This window comes from Podarcis raffonei, chromosome Z (assembly GCF_027172205.1).
Source record: "Podarcis raffonei isolate rPodRaf1 chromosome Z, rPodRaf1.pri, whole genome shotgun sequence".
In the NCBI taxonomy this organism is placed as follows: domain Eukaryota; kingdom Metazoa; phylum Chordata; class Lepidosauria; order Squamata; family Lacertidae; genus Podarcis; species Podarcis raffonei.
The window spans coordinates 5,273,027-5,297,240 of record NC_070621.1 but is presented as its reverse complement, the minus strand read 5'-3'; the positions used below and the strand labels follow the sequence as shown (position 1 = coordinate 5,297,240).

General features: G+C 43.5%; 1 protein-coding gene across 7 annotated transcripts in view; it reads right to left on the bottom strand.

Annotated features, from left to right (window-relative positions):
* Positions 1 to 24,214, bottom strand: part of CDK5RAP2 (CDK5 regulatory subunit associated protein 2) — a 133,317-nt gene that overhangs the window by 65,410 nt on the left and 43,693 nt on the right. For all 7 annotated transcript variants that reach the window (XM_053374094.1, XM_053374091.1, XM_053374098.1 and 4 more), the window contains exons 15-18: positions 13,833 to 13,930; positions 11,376 to 11,503; positions 6,569 to 6,684; positions 5,261 to 5,389 (exon numbers count right to left, since the gene is read on the bottom strand). In XM_053374094.1, the coding sequence (XP_053230069.1) occupies positions 5,261 to 5,389; positions 6,569 to 6,684; positions 11,376 to 11,503; positions 13,833 to 13,930 (471 nt within the window). The remainder of the gene's footprint in view (positions 1 to 5,260; positions 5,390 to 6,568; positions 6,685 to 11,375; positions 11,504 to 13,832; positions 13,931 to 24,214) is intronic.

The following is a 24,214-nucleotide window of genomic DNA, read 5'->3' as shown; positions in this document are numbered from 1 at the left end:
GGGAATAAAGGGGGGAAAATTATTTCCCCCCCAGGCGCGGGGCTGGGGCAGGGGAAGCCCGACCTTCCCCCGACCCTAGCCCCCAGTACAGGCAACTCTCCGCAAGCTGTGGGAGCCCAGCACCGGGCTCCCGCGCCTTGCGGAGAGCTGTGCAAAGTCTGGGCACACTGAGCTCAGCGCGCCCAGCCTTCGACATGCAGGCAACTCTCCGCAAGCCGTGGGAGCCCGGCCTATGGGGCGAAAAATATGGTATTTTATTAAGACCTCAGATTGCTCTTTCTTAAGGCTAGCTTCATACATTACCTAAGAGAGTAAAAAAGCATCAAGGATTATATCCAACTAAGTTTTATTCAGAGTAGACCTTCTGGAATTAGTGGACCTGATAGTCATGTCCATTGATTCCAATGGGTCTTCCTGGAGTAGAACTAACACTGGATAAAACTCCAAGTGTATAAACAGTGGCCTGACAGTTGGCTTAATCCAGCAGGGCTCTTATGCACTTAAGAAGGACATGAAGGCAAGAGACCTCCCCCCACCATTGTTCCCCAGCAAATGGTCTTCAGAAGCATGCTGCCTCTGAAACTTGATACAAGAAAGCATACAGTCACTAAGAGCTCCTTCCCGACAAGCACCGAGTTACTAAAATTGTGTTGATCGACTTTAAAAGGCCACCAAAGAAGCAAGCAAGCATAGAGCTGCATTCAAGACTTCAAGTGTTAGCTTCTGAGTGATGGAGAAATTGCTGTACCCCAAGGAAGAGACTTTTAATGCTTGACCATTATTTTTTTTAATGTAAAATATGTGGCTCAAGGCCAGGAGGAGGTCTACGAAGGATAAAGCTTCCTCTTTCAAATCATCCCATGGCAATGAAAAACCTTGAGAATGTGTTTTTTCCTAAATGAATAGTTGATATGCTTGGTTTGCAAAGATCCCATGAGTCCCAGAGGCAGGACTCAGCACATCTGAAAGCAGATGTTCAGAGGACAGCAGAAAAACAACCTTTTTTATCTCTCTTTTGGAGCCCGAAGGCACCCCATACAGCTCAGAGCTGCGGCAACCCAAGGGAGACATGACTTAGGAAGACTCTACAGCGGGGCTTAGCAGGATTGTGTTTCTGCTGTCTTCACAGAAAGAAAAAATGATACATTTTTTAAAACAGCCAAGAGAAAGTCCTGGGCTCAGAGAGTTATATCTTGATGGGCATCATGTGCTGGTTGAGAGGAATGAACAAATCCCATGGCAGCACCAAATGAAGCAGATTCCAATACGTTAAAATAAGCCCCACTACCCAGAAATTGACCAATTCAGTATTCTAATATTTATTCAATGTGGGTGGCACACTCAATGCTGTACAGAGCTGAGGGCCAAATTAGATGTGATGATGGAGACCCCCAAATACATCCCCCTGCTGTTTTTAAAGGTGTTCATAGCACCTTGAGGAAGCAAGGGTAGAGATCTGGATCAGCACTGTTGTGCTGCAGAACAGGGGAAGGGCATTAAGCCTTCCTTCTCTATGAAAATACCCCCCAAAACTCCTACAAAAAACTGCCTACAGGATATGTAGGTATAACCCAGGAATGTGTATGTTTCCAGTTCTGGGCACTGCATTTCAAGGATTTAGACAAATGACTTCAGAAAAAGTCAATGAAGAGGGTCAAAAGTGCAGTCCTGTGGAGAAACGTTGATGGAACTGGGGTGCTTAGCTTGGAGAAAGCCGTGTAAGCACCTGAAGGGCCGTCAGCTTTCTCTTTTTCCAGTTTCTCTTATTTTGCTAAAAGATATAGGGCTATCAAATGTCCAGGACAGACATTAAATATAAAAATACATATATTTGTGTGTGTGTGTGTGCTACTCTTCAAGAAGAAATAGGATTGTTTTGCACACTAGTGCCAGAAGCACTGTGATACCACTGTGTAACATTTGGGGGGGTGGAGGAGAGGAAAGCATGTTTTCAGCCAATATTCCCCCCAAACAACAATTTAACATGCAGATTCTGGGATTAAGGCCATATTAGATATCAGAATAGGGACGCAAGTGGTGCTGTGGGTTAAACCACAGAGCCTAGGGCTTGCCGATCAGAAGGTCGGCAGTTCAAATCCCTGCAACAGGGTGAGCTCCCGTTGCTTGGTCCCTGCTCCTGCCAACCTAGCAGTTCGAAAGCACGTCAAAATGCAAGTAGATAAATAGGTACCACTCTGGAGGGAAGGTACACAGCGTTTCCGTGCGCTACTCTGGTTTGCCAGAAGCGGCTTAGTCATGCTGGCCACATGACCCGGAAGCTGTACGCCGGCTCCCTCAGCCAATAAATCGAGATGCGCGCTGCAACTCCAGAGTCGTCCACGACTGGACCTAACGGTCAGGGGTCCCTTTACCTTTACCTTTAGATATCAGATTAGAACAGGCTGAAATGAGTGGTGGAGAACACTTGGCCAACATCATTTTTTTCAAGAGCAACCAGTCAGATGCCTCTACAGTCCTCCATCAGGGCATGAAGGCTACTATCATCCGCTGCTGCCTCCCCCCAGCCCATAATTGGTATTCATAGACAAACTGCTTGTGAATTTGAAGGTTGCATTTAGCTACCAGGAACTAATAGCTGTTGATAAATCTATCCAAGAATCTGTCTAACCCCATTTGAAAACCATTTATTCTGTCTACCTTAAGATCTGTCTTTCCCCCATCTCTACTCTTTTGCAAGCTCCATGCAACTTCTGAGGCCTTGCTCCATGGTCTCCTACTGAACTGTAGACTCACAGACCTGGAAGCAATCTTGGTGACCATCTGCATCAACAATGCCAGATCTGCATTGCAATGACAGCATCCCTGACAGATTTCTGAAGGCATTTAAGCAGAGGCTAGATGGCAACACAATCTCCCAAGACAGGCGCTACAGGCACTACTGAACAGTGTGCATATATATCCCACCTTTCCTCCAATGACCTCAAGGTGGTGTACATGTTTCTCTTCTTCCCCATTTTACATTTGTTACAACCCTGTGTGGTAGGTTAGGCTGAGGGATTGTGATTAACCCAAGATCACCTAGTGAGTTTCATGGCTGGGCAGTGTTTTAAACCCTGGTCTCTCAGGTCCTAGTCAAACACTCTAACCACTACATCATGCTCTTACCATTGCATAGTTTATCCTAATGGGAACCTCAGGCTCAGGGACCAAATGCAGCCTACCAGGACTCTCTGGCTGGTCTTTAGGACTCTCCCCAGGCCACACAACCTACTGACCCTTCCTTGCACCCTCCTTGAATATTTGTTTCTGGCTCAAATGTGGCCATTTGCTCTGAGAATGCCTCTACCTTGCCTGCAAGCCACTGGCATTCTCAGAGCTCAAGGACACTCAGGGTTCAAAGCTGTGCCTGGAGGAGTGTGACATATGGAAAAGCCTTGGGGAAATTCCAAGGGCAGAGAAGCCTGAAGGGTCACAATGGGTCCCCGGTCCTGAGATTTTATCATCCCTGGTGTAGCAGAAGTACTTGTGTATTCAGGGGAGGGCCACAACTCAGAGGTAAAAGTATCTGCTTTGCATGCAGAAGGCCCCAGATTCAACCCCCAGCATATCCAAAAAAAACCCCCAGCATATCCCTTCCCCAATTCTATTGTATTTTAAACTGCTGTTAGTCGCCCTGAGATTATTTATGATTTATGATGAGGGGTGGGGTAGAAGGCTGAGAAATAAAACTAAAAAAAATACTTTTCTCAGTTAAGTTTGCTAGGTATCCAGTAGTTATTGGAGCTTTTTCAGTTGCCATGCCAGTTCCACAGAATGGCATCCTCAGGGAGGCCCATCAAGTCCAAGCACATAGGGTTAAGACCTGGCTCTTTGAGAAGGCTTTGGGGCCTTTCATTTTCATGAAAGCTGGTTTTTGTTCCTCCCACTCCATCTACTTGGATTTTTGATTGAGGTGTGGTTGCTGAAATTTGTATAGACTTTATTTATCTGTATTATTAATTAATAACTTAGGGCATTACTTAATCCCTTTGTGTTCTTATTACCTGGTTTTTCTTGGCTGCAAGCTTCATTGTTTTTGAGAAAAACTGGATTAAAAATGTGTAAAAAAAACCCATACACACAAAATCCTGGCCAGACTTACAGGATTCTTTTTAAGGAGTAGAATTAGATACTATATGTGAACCACTTTGAAAAAACTCAAAAGTGTTATATAAATGCCACTGTTGTTGTTTTCTGTTGACAGTTGCAGGGGAACAGTACCCCCTTGAGGAGAGCAGCGCAAATTGCAGCAAACATCTCCCCCAAAGCAATGCCTCTACTTTAAGAAACAGCTACCTTGTAAAAACCCAGATCCAGTATTGGGGGTCTCAGATCAAGACAAAAATGTGGGGAGACACTCAGAAGCCTCCAGTATGCTTATAACCAGAAGTTAACAGAGTCCCTTTTAAACACACACACACACACACACACACACACACACACACACAGTATCAGGCTATGTGGGGTCCAGTGCCATGCCAATAATGCATTAAGAATGTTGCAGCCTCACCTTCCAGCAGGACCCTGGACACAGATACCAAGAATGAGGCGACTATGGAGGCACTCAATCTGAACCCAGTAACAAAGGGCTCTCAAGCTTAAGAACTGAAAACCCAAGACTGCAGCCCTCAACCTCAGCTCTATCCAGCGACTGGACTCCTCAATGCCCAAATACCTTCCACTCCACCAAGCCATTTGAGCCTCTGTAACATCTCAACTGTCTTACATGAGATGAACCAGAATTTTGGGTCATTGAATTAGTGCTAACACCACACTCTAATTCCCAAGTTGACCTCACTTAATGGTTTCATGTAGATGCTGAACAGTAAGAGATGGGGTGGGAACCAAGCTCTATGGAATCTAAAAGTGTAAATGAGACATGGTCAAGCAGAGATCTAACATTGGGGTGGGAATCTGGTGCCCTCCAGTTATTGTTGGACTACAGCTCCAATCAACCCTGATCTCTGGCCATGATAACAGGCATTGATGAGAGTACAATGCCTGTACAATGCATTGTAGTACAATGACATGTGGAGGACACCAGGTTCCCCATCTCTGCCCTAGTACCACCTTCTGGAAGCAGTATGAGCAGAACCATAAAAAAACATGGTACCTCAGGTTAAGAACAGTTTCAGGTTAGGAACAGACCTCCAGAACAAATTAAGTTCTTAACCCGAGGTACTACTGTATCTAGAAATCATGTTTTAAAATAAAGCTGCACTTCCACCAGCTTTAGCAGCACCAGGAAACTAAGTCTCACCTCACTCTGGTCTAGAGTATCCTGACTTTCCTTTGCCACAATGTCCAATGTGGAGATTTCAAGTTGATTTTTTTTTAGGTTTTGATTTGCCAAATGCAGCTCCTTCACGACTGAGAGGAGTTCAGCAACCTGAAAAAGCAAAAGGATGCCTTTAGAGACTTTGGAAGCTCTTAACATTCTTCAGCCTGCTTCATACATCATGATTTCAACAACCAATTTCTTAAAAGATACACTGTAGGTGTGCATTGCCTGCCAGTTGAAATTGTTCATGTTTGAAGTGTGTATGCACCCTCCCCCCCCCCCACTGAGTGTATACCCCAAGAAATCCATGACAGGGAGTTAAGAATCTGAGTACATGAGAAGAGCCTGTTGGATCAAACATCTCGTTCTTAATGCAGCCAACCAGATGATGATGGGGATGGTGGCTGGCTGTTGTTGCCACATTTTCTACAAAATTCAACTCAAAGCAGTTAACAACAGAATAGCCCAAAGACAAATATACAATAACCATAATTAAAACAATACAATATACAACATACAACATTAAATTAACAATTAAATAATAATTATTTTAAATCAGTAATTTTGGATGCATTTAAAATGAATTGTTTAACAAGCCTAAGACATACCACCAAACCAATAAATATTCCAAAATAGCTAATGACAGTAATAACTACAGAAGATGCCCATGGCAGGCTTGCAATAAGGACCTGAGGGCAATGGCACTTCTGAAGAAAAAATACATTACAGTTGTAACAGGTAAACTCATTACAGTTCTTAATAGGTACACAATGTGGTTCTGATCTGTAATCATAACAACCACAGGATGTGAGCAATGGTCCTTGGTATGCAGAGAAAGAACAATTCTTATTTCAATAACTCCCATGAATCTTGCAGCATTCTAAAGAAAAACAGATGTATTGTGCACTGTAAGCTCTCATATGGATTACTGGAATGTGCTCTGTGTTGGGATACCTTTGAAAAGTATTCAGAAACTGCATTTAGTGGCACAGCATATTTGTGGCTTGGCAGGGCAGAGTGCATATTACTTACAGTAGCCTTTCCCACCCTGGTGTTCCCCAGATGTTTTGGACTACAACTCCCATCAGCTCCAGTCAGGAATTATGGACAGATTAGTCTGTCCTGATGCCTGGAATCTGCAACTGCCTCTTGTACATTTATAGATCATGCAGGTCCTTCCCTGGACCCAATCCTCCAAAAATCACCCACATCAGAGTTCCAAACAAAGAAGCAGGCTGGCATGCCCAAGAAATACTGGACGACTGTAAAGGAACAGGAAAACAATACCTTTCTCTTAAGCTCCTCATGAGACAGCTGGTCCAACTGCAACTCCAAACCACCCTGGTCTCTTAAACAAATGCTCATGTAAGACGTCTGTTCTCCCCAAGAAGATAGGGTTTCCTCTATTTTTTAAAAAAGAAGAAGATAGCTTAATCTATATAATTGCATTGGAATTTCCTGCTCTGGCCTCGAAAAACCACCAATATATTTTGTAACTAAAGTACCCATTCAATGGAACGAGTGTACCATTATTTGCAGATCTCTACTCCCTTCTTACTGCTGTCACATGTACATACTCTGTGATTTTGTGCATGTGCTAAAAGTGCATATAATATGAAACCAGGTGCGGGATTCAGCAGTTTCTTACAAAATCAAGTTGTTAGTCCTTATGACTAAAACAGAAGGCTGAATGTTGTAAGGGCATTACTTCAGGAAATCTCAGAAATCAGCAGTGGGAATGAGTGTTCTGCAGGCATTTCTAATATCCTGAGGATAGCTCAGTTGGTTAGCGCATTGTGCTGATAATGCCGAAGTTGCAGGTTCGATCCCCGTATGGGAGAGCTGCATATTCCTGCATTGCAGGGGGTTGGACTAGATGATCCTCAGTATCCTTTCCAACTCTACAATTCTATGATTCTATGAACAGTTCAAAGGGACAGAATTATGGGGGAACGATGCAAACATATTTTGTTCAGGGCTCAGAACTCAGCCATGCTTGCTGCAGATTCTGAGATGCCTTAGTGGGTAGATATTTTTTGACGTACATAATATACATGACTGTTTCTGTCTACCATGATGCAGCAAAGTAGTCAACTGACTGACAGACTTTGATGTGGTCAGAGGGGTCCAATACCAACATCAATATCAATACCAAATCAATATGAATTCATTTTCCTGCTGACAAACCCTCCTCCTCAGCCTCCAGGTTCTCATGCAGGGTCCTGCTCACCCATAAAAGTCTCACAATGAGAAGACTTCCTGGAAACAGCGGACATCACCCCAGTCTCTCACTCTAGACTTGCTTTTTATGGGCCGGTCCAAGGTGGATGTTACATCCTCAGGCTCCCTACTAGAACTTGGTTGATATCTGGTTTTCAACAATATGATATATCACCAGCTAAGCAATGTAATATACCAATATATCACAATGTCTGAAATAAGGATGGAACTATGTATAGGTGAACGAGGTAATGTCCTGGCAACTGATACTACTTAGGGGTCTAAAACTGACAATTTTTAAAACATATTGTTACAACTGTTATTTTACAGTACAGATAATTTTTTAATTAGCACATTTTAATTAGCACATTTTCTCTTAAATTAAAGTTGCAGAAGTACAGCTAGAACTACAAACTAGAAAGAATGGATAAAATTTTACAGAACAAAAATTTATTTTAAAAAATTTGCCAGGAAAAATTTCATTTCTTTTATAAACCAGGCCAAACTAGAAAGAATAGATAAAATTTTACACAACAAAAATTTATTGAACAACTTAGTCTATTTTCAACTAATCGAAGAATAATTTAAGTAATTTACAAGTGTCATGTTGCATCTGCTTCTCCACTCAGAGGGCCAAATGCATGAGGAAGCCCCAATGAGTTCAACTAAATGTAGTTCTACCTCCCTGGGCATAAGCCCCATTGAATTCAGTAGGGTGCACTGCTTACTAACAAACACCCCATCATTCTCACTTCACAACTATCCAACCTCCTATTTCAGCATAAGGTGGCCAGTTAAATCTCTCCCTTCCATTTCCCCCTATTGTGATGTATAAGCCTCACCCCCCAAGCCCTCAGCCCACCAATCTCTCACTTTTTTATCAAAGGGAGGCAGCGAGGGCAAGCAAGCAAAGAGGTAAGTTCTTTAAAAAAGAAAAACCCTTCCTTTCGACTATGGAGGGAAGCTAATTTAGGGGGAAACAACAATGTAAGCACCAGAAAATGAAAATAAAAACACTTCCCCCCCGTTTTTCTGCCAGTGGGACTTGGTGGACAGCAGAGAAGAAAAAGAAAGAAGCAGCACATAAGGAAGTACAGGGCTGGGGAAACAAATGTGTGAGAAAGCAAAGGGGAGAAGAGATAATTGGGGAGATTTCAAGGGTAAGGAGAAAACGGGGAACATAACGAGGGGGGGACACAGGCAAACACACACATGCAGAAGAGGAGAAACAAAGAGCATTGACAAGAGAGAAACAGGTGGGAGACAGACAGACAGAGAGAGAGAGAGAGAGAGAAGGGAGGGAGGGAGGGAGGGAAGAGGCTTAAACAACAGGGCAGGCTCAGACCTGCATCTCCCTCAACCATTTACCAGACTGGCACCTTAAAGCAATAAGCTCATGGCGTCACCATCTATATTACTAAGGAAAGTTCCCGGTGGGCTGCTTTTGTCTGAAACTGCTCTGAGGATTGTTGCCCACTGCAGGAAGCAGAGGAGAGCTCAGATGGACTGCAGGAATCATGAGAAAAGCACTGGCTTCGTGGTTTTTCTAACATCATAATATGTGATATATTGCCAGGTCAAATATTTTGCAACAGTTATCATGATGTGGATTTCAAACCAGTTTTGGATGATAGATCAATAAATTCCTCAGCCCAACTGCCCACAGCTGTGTCCCACACCCAGTTCCAGGTGAAGCAGGTTTATTGTATCCAGCCTCTAATCCTCATTCCACAAGGAGCTGGCCAGGGTCCTGAAACTAGTTTGCCCTCTTGCAAAGTCTTACTTGTAGCCCTGTGGTGTCCTAGCCTAGAATATTGGGTAGACTGTAGCTCAATGGCAGCACACACACTTTGTATGCTGAAGATCTGTTTCAATCCCTGGCATCTCTTGGTAGGGCTGGGAAGAGACCCCTTCCTGAAGCCTTGTAGAACCACTGCCAGTAGTGTAAACAATACTGAATTAGATGGATACTGAATGATCTGGCTCAGTGTAAGACAACAACCTATGTCCCTACATAAGAATAAATGGACTGTGTACACCATGGGTAGGCAAGCTAAGGGCCAGGGCCCAGATCCGGCCCAAAACACCTTCTAAATTTGGCCTGCGGACAGTCCAGGAATCAGCGTCTTTTTACATGAGTAGGATGTGTCCTTTTATTTAAAATGCATCTTTGGGTTATTTGTGGGGCCTGCCTGGTGTTTTTACATGCATAGAATGTGTGCTTTTATTTAAAATGCATCTCTGAGTTATTTGTGGGGCATAGGAATTCGTTCATATTTTTTTTTCAAAATATAGTCTGGCCCCCCATAAGGTCTGAGGGACGGTGGACCCCCTGCTGAAAAAGTTTGCTGACTCCTGGTGTACACTCACTACGTAAGTGATAACTGGGCTGCCATTTCAAAGCCTTTATGCATGTATGCATGTAGCAGAATGAACTGGCTACCTTGAAGTGGAAGAATGGACTGAAGTGCTCAACTGTGGAAACCCCAATATTGATTGGTTGCCCTACAGAACAAGATCCTTGTAGGTAGGAAAGAAGCACAACAAAGAAAAAACTATGCTAGAACCTGAGCTAGCTTTTCACTTGAAGCAAACTGGTTGGTGTATGTGTTTTTAAATGCAAGGAAGCATTTATATTCAGCCAGAAGTCTACCACCTCGCTCTGCATCATGCAAAGATCAGGTCTGAATCCATTACTTTACACTGACTGATAAGGTGGCAACACTGTATTACAAGCCTTACACTTCTTAAATTTTAGATTATAAACCCTACTAGGCATGAAGTTGTTTGCAAATGATTAAAAACTAAGTGCTTAGTACATGTTTAGGTGGTACATAACAACAGTAATGAAAAATGGTAGTGTAACAGCCTGCTAAAACGGGAGGAAATTGTTGCTACTTACTTCTGTCCCAAAGCATTCCCTTTAATTGAAATAATTTTTACCCTCACATTCCTTTGTAACTTTTTGACATTTTAGACGTATTAGATTTTTTACTAGCAATCAGTATGCATTGTGAATCTAATGCAGAATCATAATTTGCATATTTAATAATTTGGAGCAAGTGCAAAGTAAAGGTGGGACAGGAAGGATAGAGGGAGAGGGAGAGGGAGAGGGAGAGGGAGAGAGAGAGAGAGAGAGAGAGAGAAGCCAGAGGTCTGGGGGGAAACGCCAGGTTAATAACAGTGCAGAATATATATTTTTTGTTTTTTGTGCAACAGACTGCGGGAACTGAATAGAAAGAATGGTTTGTGCTATTTAACTGAACAATTTGTAGAAAAAGACCTGTTGTAATCAACTTATTTCAAATCCAAATCAGCTGGGAAGGAGGTATAGTGACTTAGCAGATCTCCCGCATTTTATACCAGGGACAGATAAACCTAGTCCAGGGCAAAATGTGGCTTTCAAGGTCTACCTGGCCCTCAAAACTTTCCCCACCTGCTATACCCCTCACTGGCCCTACTGCACACCTGAGTGTTTTTGGCTGGTTGGAATGCGTCTGTGAACTCTGATAGTGTCCCTTGCTTGTCTGGTGGATTATAGAAAAGTGTGTGTGAGTGTGTGTATGCAGAAACTAGCCTACTGTACAAAACGTACAATTTATATTCACTGCTCTGTCCACTTTTGCATCTGGACCCACCCACCACTGACGTATGGAGTCAAGAAGGTTGCTTGGAATGTGGCCCTTGCTCTGAAAATGTTCCCCATCCCTGCTGTGGTTCATAATTAGCTGCTTCGAATGAGCCATCTGTCATGGATGCTGTAGCTGAGATTCCTGCATTGCAGGGGGTTTAACTAGATGACCCTTGTAGTCGCTTCCAACTCTACCAATTCTATGATGCTATGAAAGATGCTTTGCCACATATTCTTCCTTACCTTCTCTTCTGTTAGCTTTGATTTGACTTTCCAGCCCTCTCCGCAAATTCCAGTTAGCTAAGATGTCATCTTCTAGTTGCTTACGCAACACAGAAATGTTGTGCAACTCTTCTTGAAGGTTATTTATGCTAAAATAAAATTCAAAAGTAAAAAAAATCAGTATGCTGAAGTTGTAAGGAGGCATCACTCAAGGTTCATCAAACAGTTGGGGTCATTTTCTTGTGAACCTCTGGCATCTTTTATACATCAAGGTTCCGATAAAAGAATTCACTCCAAAGCAGAAAGAACTAAACTCTCTTGAAAGCATGCAATCCTCTCATCTCGACGCACAGCATTAAAAAAATAAAAATCTTTACATAAGACGAAAGGAATAGAAACCCTTGCACATTTACATTCTGGCATCTTTCAGAACCTCATTTCAGAAGCTCATTTCTCCCTCCCACAGAAAAAAATCAGACTGAAGTACATTTGGCACATCCTGTTGTTTTGCGTCTATGAGCAACTCCTTTGTCACATATATTAGATTTATTTTATCTCACACATCTTCCACTGAACTCATGACTTCCACACTCAAGGGTGGGTGGGTGTGTGTGTGTGTGGAAAATCTCCACATTTTAATATAAATGTAGCTTATTTTAATATCAATTGTGACACAGGCAAAGCATCCAAGGATGGAGCTGGTTCTCAAAAGTAAAGGTCGTTGGGGATAATGACATGGCAAGCAAATTGGATCACATTTGCATGGTTAAAATAAGAAGGGGAACATGCTGCTGGCCAGAGGCAGGATGTTAAAAGACCTGAGTACATAAAACTTTTCCCTGCCTTCTCTAGGTAGAGTGAAAAGTAAGCATCTGTGAATGCCAATGCTAAGGTTGCTTTTTAAGTCAGTCTAAGAAATAGGGAAAGAGAAAGAGAAATCTTCAAAGGAGAAAGGATTCATTTAATACTAATAAATGCTCAGCTCCCCCAACCAACAAAATAAAGATAATAAGAACACATTTTAAAAAAACTATGTAAACCACAATAGGTGCTCCTTAAAACTCCAGCCGCACCTGCCCTACTTCATACAGAATACTTTTAATAGGACAGGGTGGAGTACTAATTACTCTCCTGAAGTTATTGGTCTTACAACTCCCATCATCCCCGGTCATTGACTATGCTGGCTGGGGCTGATGGGAGCTTGTGTCCAACAACTTCTTCAGGGCTACCGGTTCCCCACCCTTGTCCAGGCCTGCTCAGCATTGTCTATACCACAGGAACCTATGGCTCCCTGGATGCTGCCGGCTTATAGGTCCCATCATTCTTGACCACTGGCCATTCTGGCTGGGGCTGATGACAGCTGGGAGTCCAGCAACTTCTGCAGGGCTACAATTTCTCCATTTCAGCATTAGAAAGAGGCTCAGCTCCTTTGCTGTTTAGAGGCAATCACTGCCTGGCTTCTGGCATCCAAGTGGAAGAAGCTGGCAAAAGTAGGAGCAAAACTAATAATAATAAAAAAACCCAAGAATTAAGTATTGTTGGAATTTTTTTCAAAAAGTAAAAAGGCCACTGGCTTTGCCTAAAACATATAACTGTAATGAAGGTCATTCCTTCTGGAACTTAGCTGACAGCAAGAGTTAGTGCTGTCGCTGCGGCAGGGTCATTTCTCCTCAGATGGAGTATCACCTTCTCCTCAGGTGGGGGGTCACCTTCCCACAAGTGGGGGGGTCACTTTCCCCTCAGGTAGGCGGGTCAATTGCTATCAGGTGGGGGGTCAAGATTCCCTCGGATGGGGGTCACTTCTCCACAGGTGGCCCTTCCTCTCTACCTGGTGGACCAGGGAGCAAGGAGGACGTTGAGGCTGCAGTGGACATACAGGTACCATGAAAACACCAATTTTCTGCATTTTCATATTTCACTGCATAGGATGAGTTACATAAAGAGTTACAGTAAGCCTCCTCTCCATTGTGACCATGAGATGATTGGAAACATCTGTTTTCATTTTAGATTTACATGGTTTAGCAATACATCCCAAACCCTGAAACTGTGGTTAATCTTAACCATAATTTATTGAAACAAGCCAGATTATTAAACTATGGCTTGGAGCTGGCATGTTTCAATAAACCATAGTTTAAGCACAGTTGATCAAGTTCAGACAACATGGTAAGCTGTAGTTAATCTAAAACGGAAGTAAAAACTTCCATTTTTTTGCAGCCATGCTGGAGGTGGAAGAGAACAAAGAAAACAACATCTAATGAAAAGAAGGAACCTAATTGTGCCTCTAGTGCAGCCCATCTTAAGTTTCAGTGGGTACAGAATACCACTGGAGCTACCTGGTCTCAAAGTACTTTAATATAAGGGTGTAAGATTCCTCCTTATTACCAGAACTCTGGGCTGTTGCAAATGGATGACATCCCACTGATCTGATGAGTGACCAGACATCATTGTTTGTATTCAAAGGCAAAATCTGACACTCACCTATTGGTATCTTGCAGGGACTTTATTAGAGCTGAAAAAATGTCACTCTCTTTCTGTAGACCTTCCATTATTCCTGCAAATTCAGATTCCTTTGTTTTCTAAATTAAAAAACAGAAATACATACCAATTACTCTTAAGTAAAAATACCCTGGAAGAGTGCTTGTCTGCAAATTAAGAACCAGTCATAGAATGAATAGCAGAGGCAGAAACATTTTTTTCAAAACAAGAAGGACCCAAGAACAGTTTCTGCAGCTTAAAGTGGCTAATGTTCCCAATGCCTGATGAGTCAGACATCTGACATGTAGTGAGTGGTGAAATGAGACAAGACTTCCTTGGTTATGGTGCTTATCTTGTGAAACTTTCTTATCGGGGAGACTTACCTGACTCCTTCCTTAATGGGGTTCAGACAGCAGGTTAAGATCTTGCTCTTTCAGAGGGCTTTTGAGATAAATGACCATTAGCTGCCCCCGCAACCCACCTCCTGATGCCCTACTTTAGCTTTATTGAAATTCCTGAATAACTGCAGTTTCTAGGGCACTGCTATCTACTTGATTTTATGTTGTTGTTTTCTGTTGTTGGAGATCCTAAAGGACAGAAACGGGGCGGGTAGGTTCTCAATAATTTAAATAAGTAAGTAAGTAAAAGAAATGCGTCCACCTGAGTGTTTAAAGAATCCATTTTCCTACTAAGACACTAGAAGATCCATTCCCTTTCCTCTCTCTCTTCTCTCCCCACCCCCCCCCCCAATGTCACTCAGCTGACACCACCGGCAAAGCATGTGTCAGATGTCTTCATTAAGTTAGCAAGTGCCAGAGACTACCACCACCTTCTACATCTGAAATAACATTGTTCCCCCACTGCAGCCCAGATGAGGGAAAATAATCACAAGGTTTGTACGATGCATGTTTGGAATTATTAAAGAGCATATCCCAGATATGTTAAAACAAACTCCACAGTGGGAATTATTTCAGCTGCCCTACATGCAAAGTGTTCCATTTGCCAAACGGCACTGAACAGGAAACTGGATATGTTATCATTCTGTGTGCCACATCATCATTGCAGGTGGCCTGCTTAATTCTTCATCTACTTAAGTTTCCAAAGCTTCAGGTTGTGCACACTTTTGCAGGGGTTTCATGCTGTGACCTTCTCTCATCTAGACGATAATAAACCTTGACTTTGCTTGCCTTCCTTCCTACTGTGTTATCCAGAAAGCCTCTCAGAACCTCCTCTTGCTAGATCTCATTGTCTCATCAACTACATAGTCTCCTGCATAATTTCCATGTTTGGTTCAAAGTACTGCTTCTGACCTTTAACAGCACTCTGTGACATGTAGTCACAGGAAGGACCACCTGCCTCCAGATATGTCTGCCCATAGGGTTAAGATTTTTATCAGGCTCATTCCTCCCAGCAAGTCTGTCATACCAGATGCAACAGATGGTTCTTCTCAGAAGTGAACCTTCACAGTGGTGGCACTCCTAATTCTATGACAGGGATGGGGAACCTGTGGTTCTCTTACGTGTTGCTGGACCACAACTCCCATTATATCTGACCATTTATCATGCTGTCTGTGAGTAATGGGAGTTGGAGTCCAACACCACCACAAGTTCTTCAACCTGTTCTAAGAGTCTAGAAAGGGTAGAAGGGAAACTGGATGATAGCTAGATAGACAGCATGGATCAACGGTGCGGTATCTTTGTTTAGCTAAGAATATGGTAGTGGAGGGGGTGAAGAAGATGAATATTCTGACACTAAAACTGTTTGAATGCTTAAGACACATCACAGAAAACGAGCACTACCGCAAATCACCCGTGACAACAGACAGACATGCTAAATTCACTTGTGGTGGCTTTGCTGTTCCACTGTCAGCACTTACATTTCAGCCATTTGTCTGAATCCATTGATTACACATAGAAAGCATTAAACAGGTGGCTTCTGGCTCCTTTCTTATTCATCACTGCATTTACACAACCACATCTTTATATTTGAAAAGCTTCTGACAAATCAACAGCGATGAGGCCATTAGGAGCAATATTGTATTCTTCTCTGCATATGATTACAATCTCTTCTATGGAAGGCATGAGTTATTCCAATGAGTTCTCCAATGAATTACAAAGAATAAGGCAGATACATAGCCAACACAGGTTATAGTACAGAAACAATTAATGAAGCATTCGACACCCTGACATACAAAACAAGTAGAGAAGTAGAGACTTGCTATCTGGAGACTCCTTACAAGACTCCTAACAGGAACAGCAGCTCGGACCTGAAAGCAATCTAGACAGGAGAAAACCATGCTCCATGGGCTGACTGCTTGTCAGTTTGTTCGACCACCAGGTATCCTTGGTTATCAGAGCAGTTCAACAATGTAAACTGTTGCCTAGAACAGAGGTGCCTTCCGGGCACCTCTCAGCATCTCTGAATAATGGTCAGCCTGGTATGTGCCAAAGCAATGATTCTTCAGAATCAACTTCACTGGACTGGTCACGTTGTTTGGATGCCTGGTTCCTGTCTTCCAAAGCAACTACTTTATTCCCAACTTAAGAATGGAAAGTGCAACCCCAGTGAACAACACAAGAGGTTTAAAGACGCTCTCAAGGCAAATCTTTAAAAATGTAGTATGAACACCAACAACTAGGAAGCACTGGCCTGCGAGAACTACAATTGAAGAACAGTCTCTACCAAAGGTGTCATGGACTTTGAAGAAGCATGAACTCAAGACGAAAGGGAGAAAGGAGCTAAGTGGAAGGCACGTTTGGCAAATCCTCACCGTCATCAACTCCCACCTAGAAATCTATGTCACCACTGTGGAAGGATGTGCAGATCCAGAAGTGGCCTTCACAGTCACCATGGACACACTGTTAAGACCATTTTCATGGAAGATAATCTTACTCGCTACAAGTGATCGCCAAAGATGGGAGCTGGATCAGTTTAAGAGGCCTGTGGTGAATGTAGAGCACTGCTCAAAGAATTAATCTTGCTAACTGCTTTAAAAGGCTGAGGCTGCAATTCTAAATACATGTCTCTGGGAGTCAATTCCATTGAACTCAATGTACCTTACTTTTGGGATTTCACTGCTAACTACACTTTTAAGTCTCACATGGTATAACCCCTTAGTTGATCCAAAACAAACCTGATAAAGGATAAGCCCCATTGAGCTCACTATAACTTTCTTCTGAGTAAACATGAGTAGTACAAGAATACGATCTCCTGTCAAATGCTTAAGGCCATCCCATGGTTTGACTGGTCCCTTAGAGTTTGATTGATGATATCGCATGACATCCAGCCTCTGAGGGCTGCCATGACCTGCCGGGAGGGCATGTAACCCCTCTACGATCACAGCAGGACACCGTGGACCAATAGGATGAGGTTTTGAACCCCTAGCCAAATTGGGTTGGCTTCATGACTTTATCTAGTATACTAAAACGATAAACATACCATGTTTATTCACAACTACTTGTGTTTCCCCAACTTCTGACAAACACATACTGTCACAGTGATCAATTTCTTCTAGATTAGGGGGTGTCTGGGAAGGAAAAGAAGAAATATGTCTATGTCAAAAAGTAGACTTCATTTAAGAAACCCTCTGTTGTTTACATGCCATTCTGGGGAGAGATGTAGCACCAATAGTTTTACATAGTCTCCTGAGATCCCATTTAACATTCAGCCTTTTAGAAAGGAGATAAAATAGTATTATGTCAAATTTTCATAATCTTGAAATTCTTGTTAGTATCAAACCATCCTCCATGTCCCCCACCCTGGCCCAGAACATATTCCTAAGCAAAAGTGCAGATTTCAAATCATGAATGCAGTTGGGTGATGCCTTATATCTTAAGAGATCCTGAGCATGTACTCTGGCTTTTTAACATTGTTAGCTGGGAATGTTAGCGCCCCCAGCCTTTTTCTGATGCACCTGGAGAAGTCGTATGGAGGAGCTAGAAGGTTGGCTAGCTAGGTCCACCCATGAAGAACAACTCTGCCTTAACTGCATCTGGTTTCCAGAAGAGAAGCTTACTTATATAGAGGTTGCCATTGACAGCCGATTTCTGCCCTGGTGGAGTCATCCTGAAATACGTGGCACTAAACGAGGATCACCCCATTGGGTCATTTCTTTGTAGTAAAATCAGGACACTCTACCTGGGGGATTGATTGCAGGCGGCCTTGCTCCTAAGTGACAAGTGGAATGCTGAGAAGCAGCTGTCGTAGCGATAGTACAAATACAACACAGAAACACATATGCATTTTAAATGTTTAATTGGTTTTTAACATTTGATCTTGTTGGTGTTATTTCACAATTCAAAATAATTTGAAGTGGGAGAAGGAACTACATCACAAGGAGCTGCAACATGCCCTTCCAATCATTTGAAAGTCCATGCCCCACACTGTTTAGCACAGGGAGGGCTATAACCTCAGATGGGAGAGGAAGGATCTCCCATAAAAATAGTAGCGTGTTTATGAAAGGTGCACATCACTATATGTGTTCACAGGAGCAGGCCACCATGCACCCCCCAATTCCACTGGGAAATCTCCACTTCTTCTTTAAGCTATGGTATGAAGAATTGGACAGTGGAATCCTTCCCTTTTCACCCCTGCCTCCATTTCCCTCCCCTGTGATGAGTGAGAGATTGTAAGTCCCACAGGGCAGAGGCCTGAATGCTACTACTTCATGAAGCACTGTGCTCATAAATCAGTCCAGGTGTTGCTGAACTACAACTCCCATCAGCCCAAGCTAGCATGATGAATGTGAAGACAGATGGGAGTTGGAGCTGAGCACTTGGAGGGCCAAAGTTCCCCACCCCTGATGTAGGTGGTGCTCTATAAAACTAACAATAAGATATATTCTTAGCCAGTGTACACAAAGAAGAATTTGGGAATGTTTCAAGTGTGTAGATAGGGGGAAGGGACCAATCTCATTTACAGAAACAGACCTGCCTTGCCTAAGGAAGTCAACCCTGACAAGAACTTTCCCAACATCAATCACTTCTGAGAGGCCGAGTGCAATGTATTCATGGCAATTTTGAAAGACAGGGCATGCTCAGAAGGGGGGGGGGGAATCGCCCACATAAGTTTGAACAGTTGAGATGACTCAGCAACAACTGGCAGGCTGCATCAATTTCAATCACTCCAGCACATCTGCATCACTGCAATGACAACAAAGAACATCAACTTCCAACCTAGGAAAACATCAGGTGCAAAGCTCTGTCCACATGAATAAACTTTGGTGCATTGCCTATAATTCTAGAGCTACAGCAATTTAAGTACTCCAGCTCTATGCATGGGACTTATCCCTGCCCCGAATGCACACAATGTCTCTAAGACATTAATGTCTCTAAACATTAAAAAGGTCACAAGCACAGTGCAAATTATAATGGAGCAGCAAAATATTTTTGTGCTTGTTATGTGTCATAGAATCTACCTTGTGGCTTGTATTTGTGCTAAACAGCTTGTTTGCATGGCCTGTGTCCTTGTGTTGCAAGTACACACAACTCCCCATTTACGCACGTTGTATTTGTGTGCTACCACACACACATGTGGTGCTGGGTACCCAGAAGGGGAAGGGGGAGGGAGAAGAACCCCATGAAGGATCTCTTCTTTGACCAGCTATAAGGCCAATAACAGGGTTGTTCCGAATGGAGAATCATGATTTAAGATTGTGAGGAAAGGACAGCAGGCAGGACCTTCAGTTAATGTCAGAATGCATGCACACATCACACAAACAACTGGGCAAGAGAACAGGGACAGAAACCCTATCCTTCCAACACGATATAAATATCTTCCTTCACCTCTTTCTCCTTGTCGCCACCCCTTCCCATTCCCGAGCAGTGAAAACACTCTGGGCTCCCATACCCTTCAGTTGTTTGTTGCTTCCATTCTACAATCTGGTGAGGGGAGCACACCAGTGAAGCAAGTACACCTGACTTCTACCCCCAAATTAAAGGACAAGGGTGTGATTGCTGCTTGCTCCTGAATCCTACAATAACCCTTACCCAGATCCACACCACACCACTTCACAGACAATGATAAAGCCCTTACCAGCTAGTTTGTAGGCAATGCTATCCATGGGGTCTTTGACTCAGGGAAGGGCTGACAATCAAGGTGTCCAGGTCAAAGGATTCCATAGAAACACACACACACACATTTTCTCAAGTAAGAGTAAGTCATCCTACCCAGTAAACAGGACACGTAAGTTGTGTATTTGCAGAACCCTTGAGTGAAACATGACTTTTATGAACTTTGGTTAAGTGAGCCTCATTTAAGTTCAAAGAACACACCAAGTCATGCTCCAGGAAGAGAGGAGCAGGAGAGAGCAGAAGGACCCCAATCATATAGTGGTTGACGGTAGCGGCAGGTATGGTGTGGGGACACCAGGTAAGGAGCACACAGCACAAGCAGTTGGTGACTGTACCGTGTGCCAGTCCCTCTTCCATCCTGGAGAATTGTGTTTGTCTAACTCAAAAAATTAGAATATTGTGGAAAAGTTCATTTATTTCAGTAATTCAACTTAAAAGGTGAAACTAATATATGAGATAGACTCATGACATGCAAAGCAAAATATGTCAAGCCTTTATATAATTGTGATGATCATGGCATACAGCTGATGAAAACCCCAAATTAACAATCTCAGAAAATTAGAATATTAAATGAAATCAGCAAAACAAGGATTGCAAATAGAGCAATATTGGACCTCTGAGAAGTAGAAGCATGCATATGTACTCAGGATTTGGTTTGGGCCCCTTTTGCTTGACATATCTCACTTTGCATGTCATGAGTCTACCTCATATATTAGTTTCACCTTTTAAGCTGAATTACTGTAAGAAAGGAACTTTTCCATGATATTCTAATTTTTCGAGTTTCACCTGTAGATGGTTGTTTCCAAAGTGTGGTGCTTGGGGAGCGCTCTTCAGCCCTGTGGAACCTTCAATGTAGGGTTCCTCAGGGTTCAATTTTATCTCCTATGCTGTTTGAAATCTACATGAACCAGCTGAGTGGGGTCATCTGGAGTTTTAGAGTATGGTGTCAGCAATATGCTGATGACAGACAGCTCTACTCCTTTACATCTGCAGTTATGGCAGTGGATGTGCTGGACCAGTGTCTTGCCTCAGAAATGAACTGTATGAGAGCCAACAAACTGAAGCTCAATCCAGATAAGACCGAGGCACTGGTAGTGGGTGGCTCCCAAGACAAGATAGAAGGGTGGTTGCCTGTAACTTGATGGAGTTACACGCCCTCTGAAGGAACAAGTACTTGGCTTAGGGTTACTTCTACCTGTAGATCCTTTACTGTTGCTTGAGGCTCAAGCGGCCTCAGCAGTGCCAAGTGCCTTCCATTAGCTTCAGCTAATTACCGTATTTTTCGCTCTATAACACGCACCAGACCATAACACGCACGTAGTTTTTAGAGGAGGAAAACAAGGAAAAAAATATTCTAAACGAAACAGTGGATGTATGATTTTTGTGGTTCATGCTGTGGCCACAGACATGTGATCTGACAGTGAGTTTGGAGTAGCCCAATGCAAAAATCCCGAGGATCCATGTGGATCCATGCTTTGTAACCACGTTTTTGCACCACTGCGGCCCCAGGCAACAGTGAATGCGTGATTTTTTTGGTGCAAGATGTAGCCATGGACATGCTATGTGATCTGATGGTGAATTTGGGGTGACCCAGTGCAAAAATCCTGAGGATCCATGTGGATCCATGCTTTGTAACCACGTTTTAAGTGGGGAGGGAAGGAAAAGCACTCAAGGGACAAGGAACACGCATGGGGTGTGTGGAGAAGGATGCTGCTAATAATGCTATTTAGCGAGCTGAGTGGGGAGGAGAGAGGGACAGAGAGCCTGCTTGCTTTAAAGGAGCCAACCGGACAGGAGCCGCTTACATTCATGTTAGTGGCTCCTCTCCTCTCCCGCTTTGCTCCTTTAAAGCAAGCAGGCTCTCTGTCCCTCTCTCCTCCCCACTCAGCGGCTCTTCTCCCGCTTTGCTGTTTCAAAGCGAGCCACGGAGGAGGGAAGGAAGGGGAACCATGGATCCTCTGCTCACAACTGCAGCAGAGCCCCCCTGCCACCCGTAGGCATTCGCTCCATAACACGCACAGACATTTCCCCTTACTTTCTAGGAGGAAAAAAGTGAGTGTTATGGTGCAAAAAATACGGTAATTAATTAATCCCTTCTTCTGCAGAATCACTCCTGCCGCACCTCCTCCTTAGTAGTCCTTAGTAGTACTCCTTAGTAGTTGAAGCTGAGACACTCTAGTCTCAGCTTCAACAGCATCCCATTGATCCTAATGCCTCCTTTGCAACATACCGCTGATCTTTTTTTCTTTGCCATTTCCACCAGTTACACAACTAGACATGTTTTCTGTAATTCCACCCATCTCTTGCACACTTCTCTATGAGGAATCTGCAACCAGACCTTTGACAGCATTCTCCAAGTACAAGCAAATTTATTGCCCTTGGTGTTGTGGCGAGATGTTCAAATGTAATCTGAACTATCAGAAAGCCAAATAGATGCCTTCTGCAGTGCTTTATACCACTAGACAGAAATTGCAGGAAGTGGGCCTGGAAGAGGCAATGCCACTTCCTCAGTGTAAAGCCAGCTGCATGGTCCCACTACAGGTCTCATATTCATCTGAATCAATGATGTAGACAGCTGCACAAACCAACATAAAGGTACATCCACACTGTACTTGGGGCCTAGGGAGATTATTATTATTTAGCTATTCCCAAGGAATCAGCACATGCCTTAAGGACATGTATACTCCACTCCCCCCACTGAAGGGGCAGATGGGGCTCATCAGCCTGGGAAGACAGCCCATCTAGGATAATGGGCTAAAGGATTGGTCCTAAACCTCCCCTGCCTTGTGCCTATACTCATTTGTGAGAAAGGCTTTGGGAATAAACCCCAAGAAAAAATCAGTACTCATTGCCTTGTGGGACATCTTTGGGAGAAGTGGGGGGGGGAGCAGTAAAAACAATGCAGGAGGCAGCGGTTATGAGCTGTAAGCTCAACTTGATTGGCATATGGTACAAGTGCTACATGTTGCTTTGGCCAATGGACACATAAACATGTTTCACTGGTCAGTTACTGCCTGCCTTGAGCTGGGAAATCCCCAGTGAATAAAATGCTGACCCACCACTGTCCACCTGCTTCAGTGGGTGCTTGGCACTCAGAGTGTCACTCAGCAAAGGGACTGAGCTTCTGCACCTGGCAAAAAGAAAAGAAACAAACCCTCTTGCACCTATCAAGCTGGAATATCAGGGCCATGTGTCCTGGCTTGTCCACCAACCTGTTGTTGGTCAATAACTCATGGAAGATGGCCATCATTGACCATGAGCTGAAAATGAGCTCAACATTGATATTTCTGCTTTATGGGAGGAGACCAGACTCATTTCAAATGGCTGTCTCCAAGAAAAGAACTACACCTTTTGGGAGCAAGGAGACGAGCCACATACTCACAGCGTAGGCTTCACAGTGAGGAACTCCATCTGTCTGCAATAGAACCGCCAAACAAGGACTCAGAACACTTGCTTTCCCTCCACCTCTCAACTACCTCTGGTCAAATTAACATCTTGAGTGTCTACTCTCCCCATTACATGCTCTGACATACAGACCAAGGACCTAGGAATTAGACCAGCCTATCAGAAGGGTCCCTGACTGCAAAGACCTATTCCTGCTAGGAGATTTCAATGCCAGCGTTAGGGACGATCATCGCACATGGGGTGATGCCCAGCAGATTCCCAAACAATGTGCCAGTGATTAATGGCTAAAGCTGCATCAGAGCATTCAACTTGCTGCTGACTTTGGCAACACTCGCAAAATGTATGAAGGCTGCAGCAAACAGGTAAAGCATTGGGCAGAGTGCTATCAAGAACTATACTTGCAGGAAAACATGGTCTCTGACCCAGCAATCAACAGTATCCAGACTCTGCCTGTCTTGGAAGAGCTGGATGTCCCTCCCTCCCTTGATGAGCTGAAGAATGCCACCAACTCTCAGGCATGTGGTATAGCCTCAGGACAAGTTGGAATCCCAACAGAAGTGATAAAAGCTGGTTTCAATTCCTCCTTCATGACACACTGCTACAGCCTGCTATTGTGGAGTTGGGAACGAGGATCTGTGCCACAAAAAATGTGCAACTCCAGCATTGTGACCCTCTACAAGCACAAAGGTGGCTGTCATGACTGCAAGAACTACCATGAAATCTCCCTGCTAAGTACTGTGGGGAATGCCTTCACCCATGTAGTTCTCAACAGATTACAGTCGCTCACTGTTAGGGTCTATCCTGAGTCATAATGCAGCTTTAGAACTGAGAGGTCAACAGTCAACATTATTTTCTCACTGAGCCAGCTGCAGGAGAAATGCAGAGAGCAGAGTTGCCCCTTGTACATCT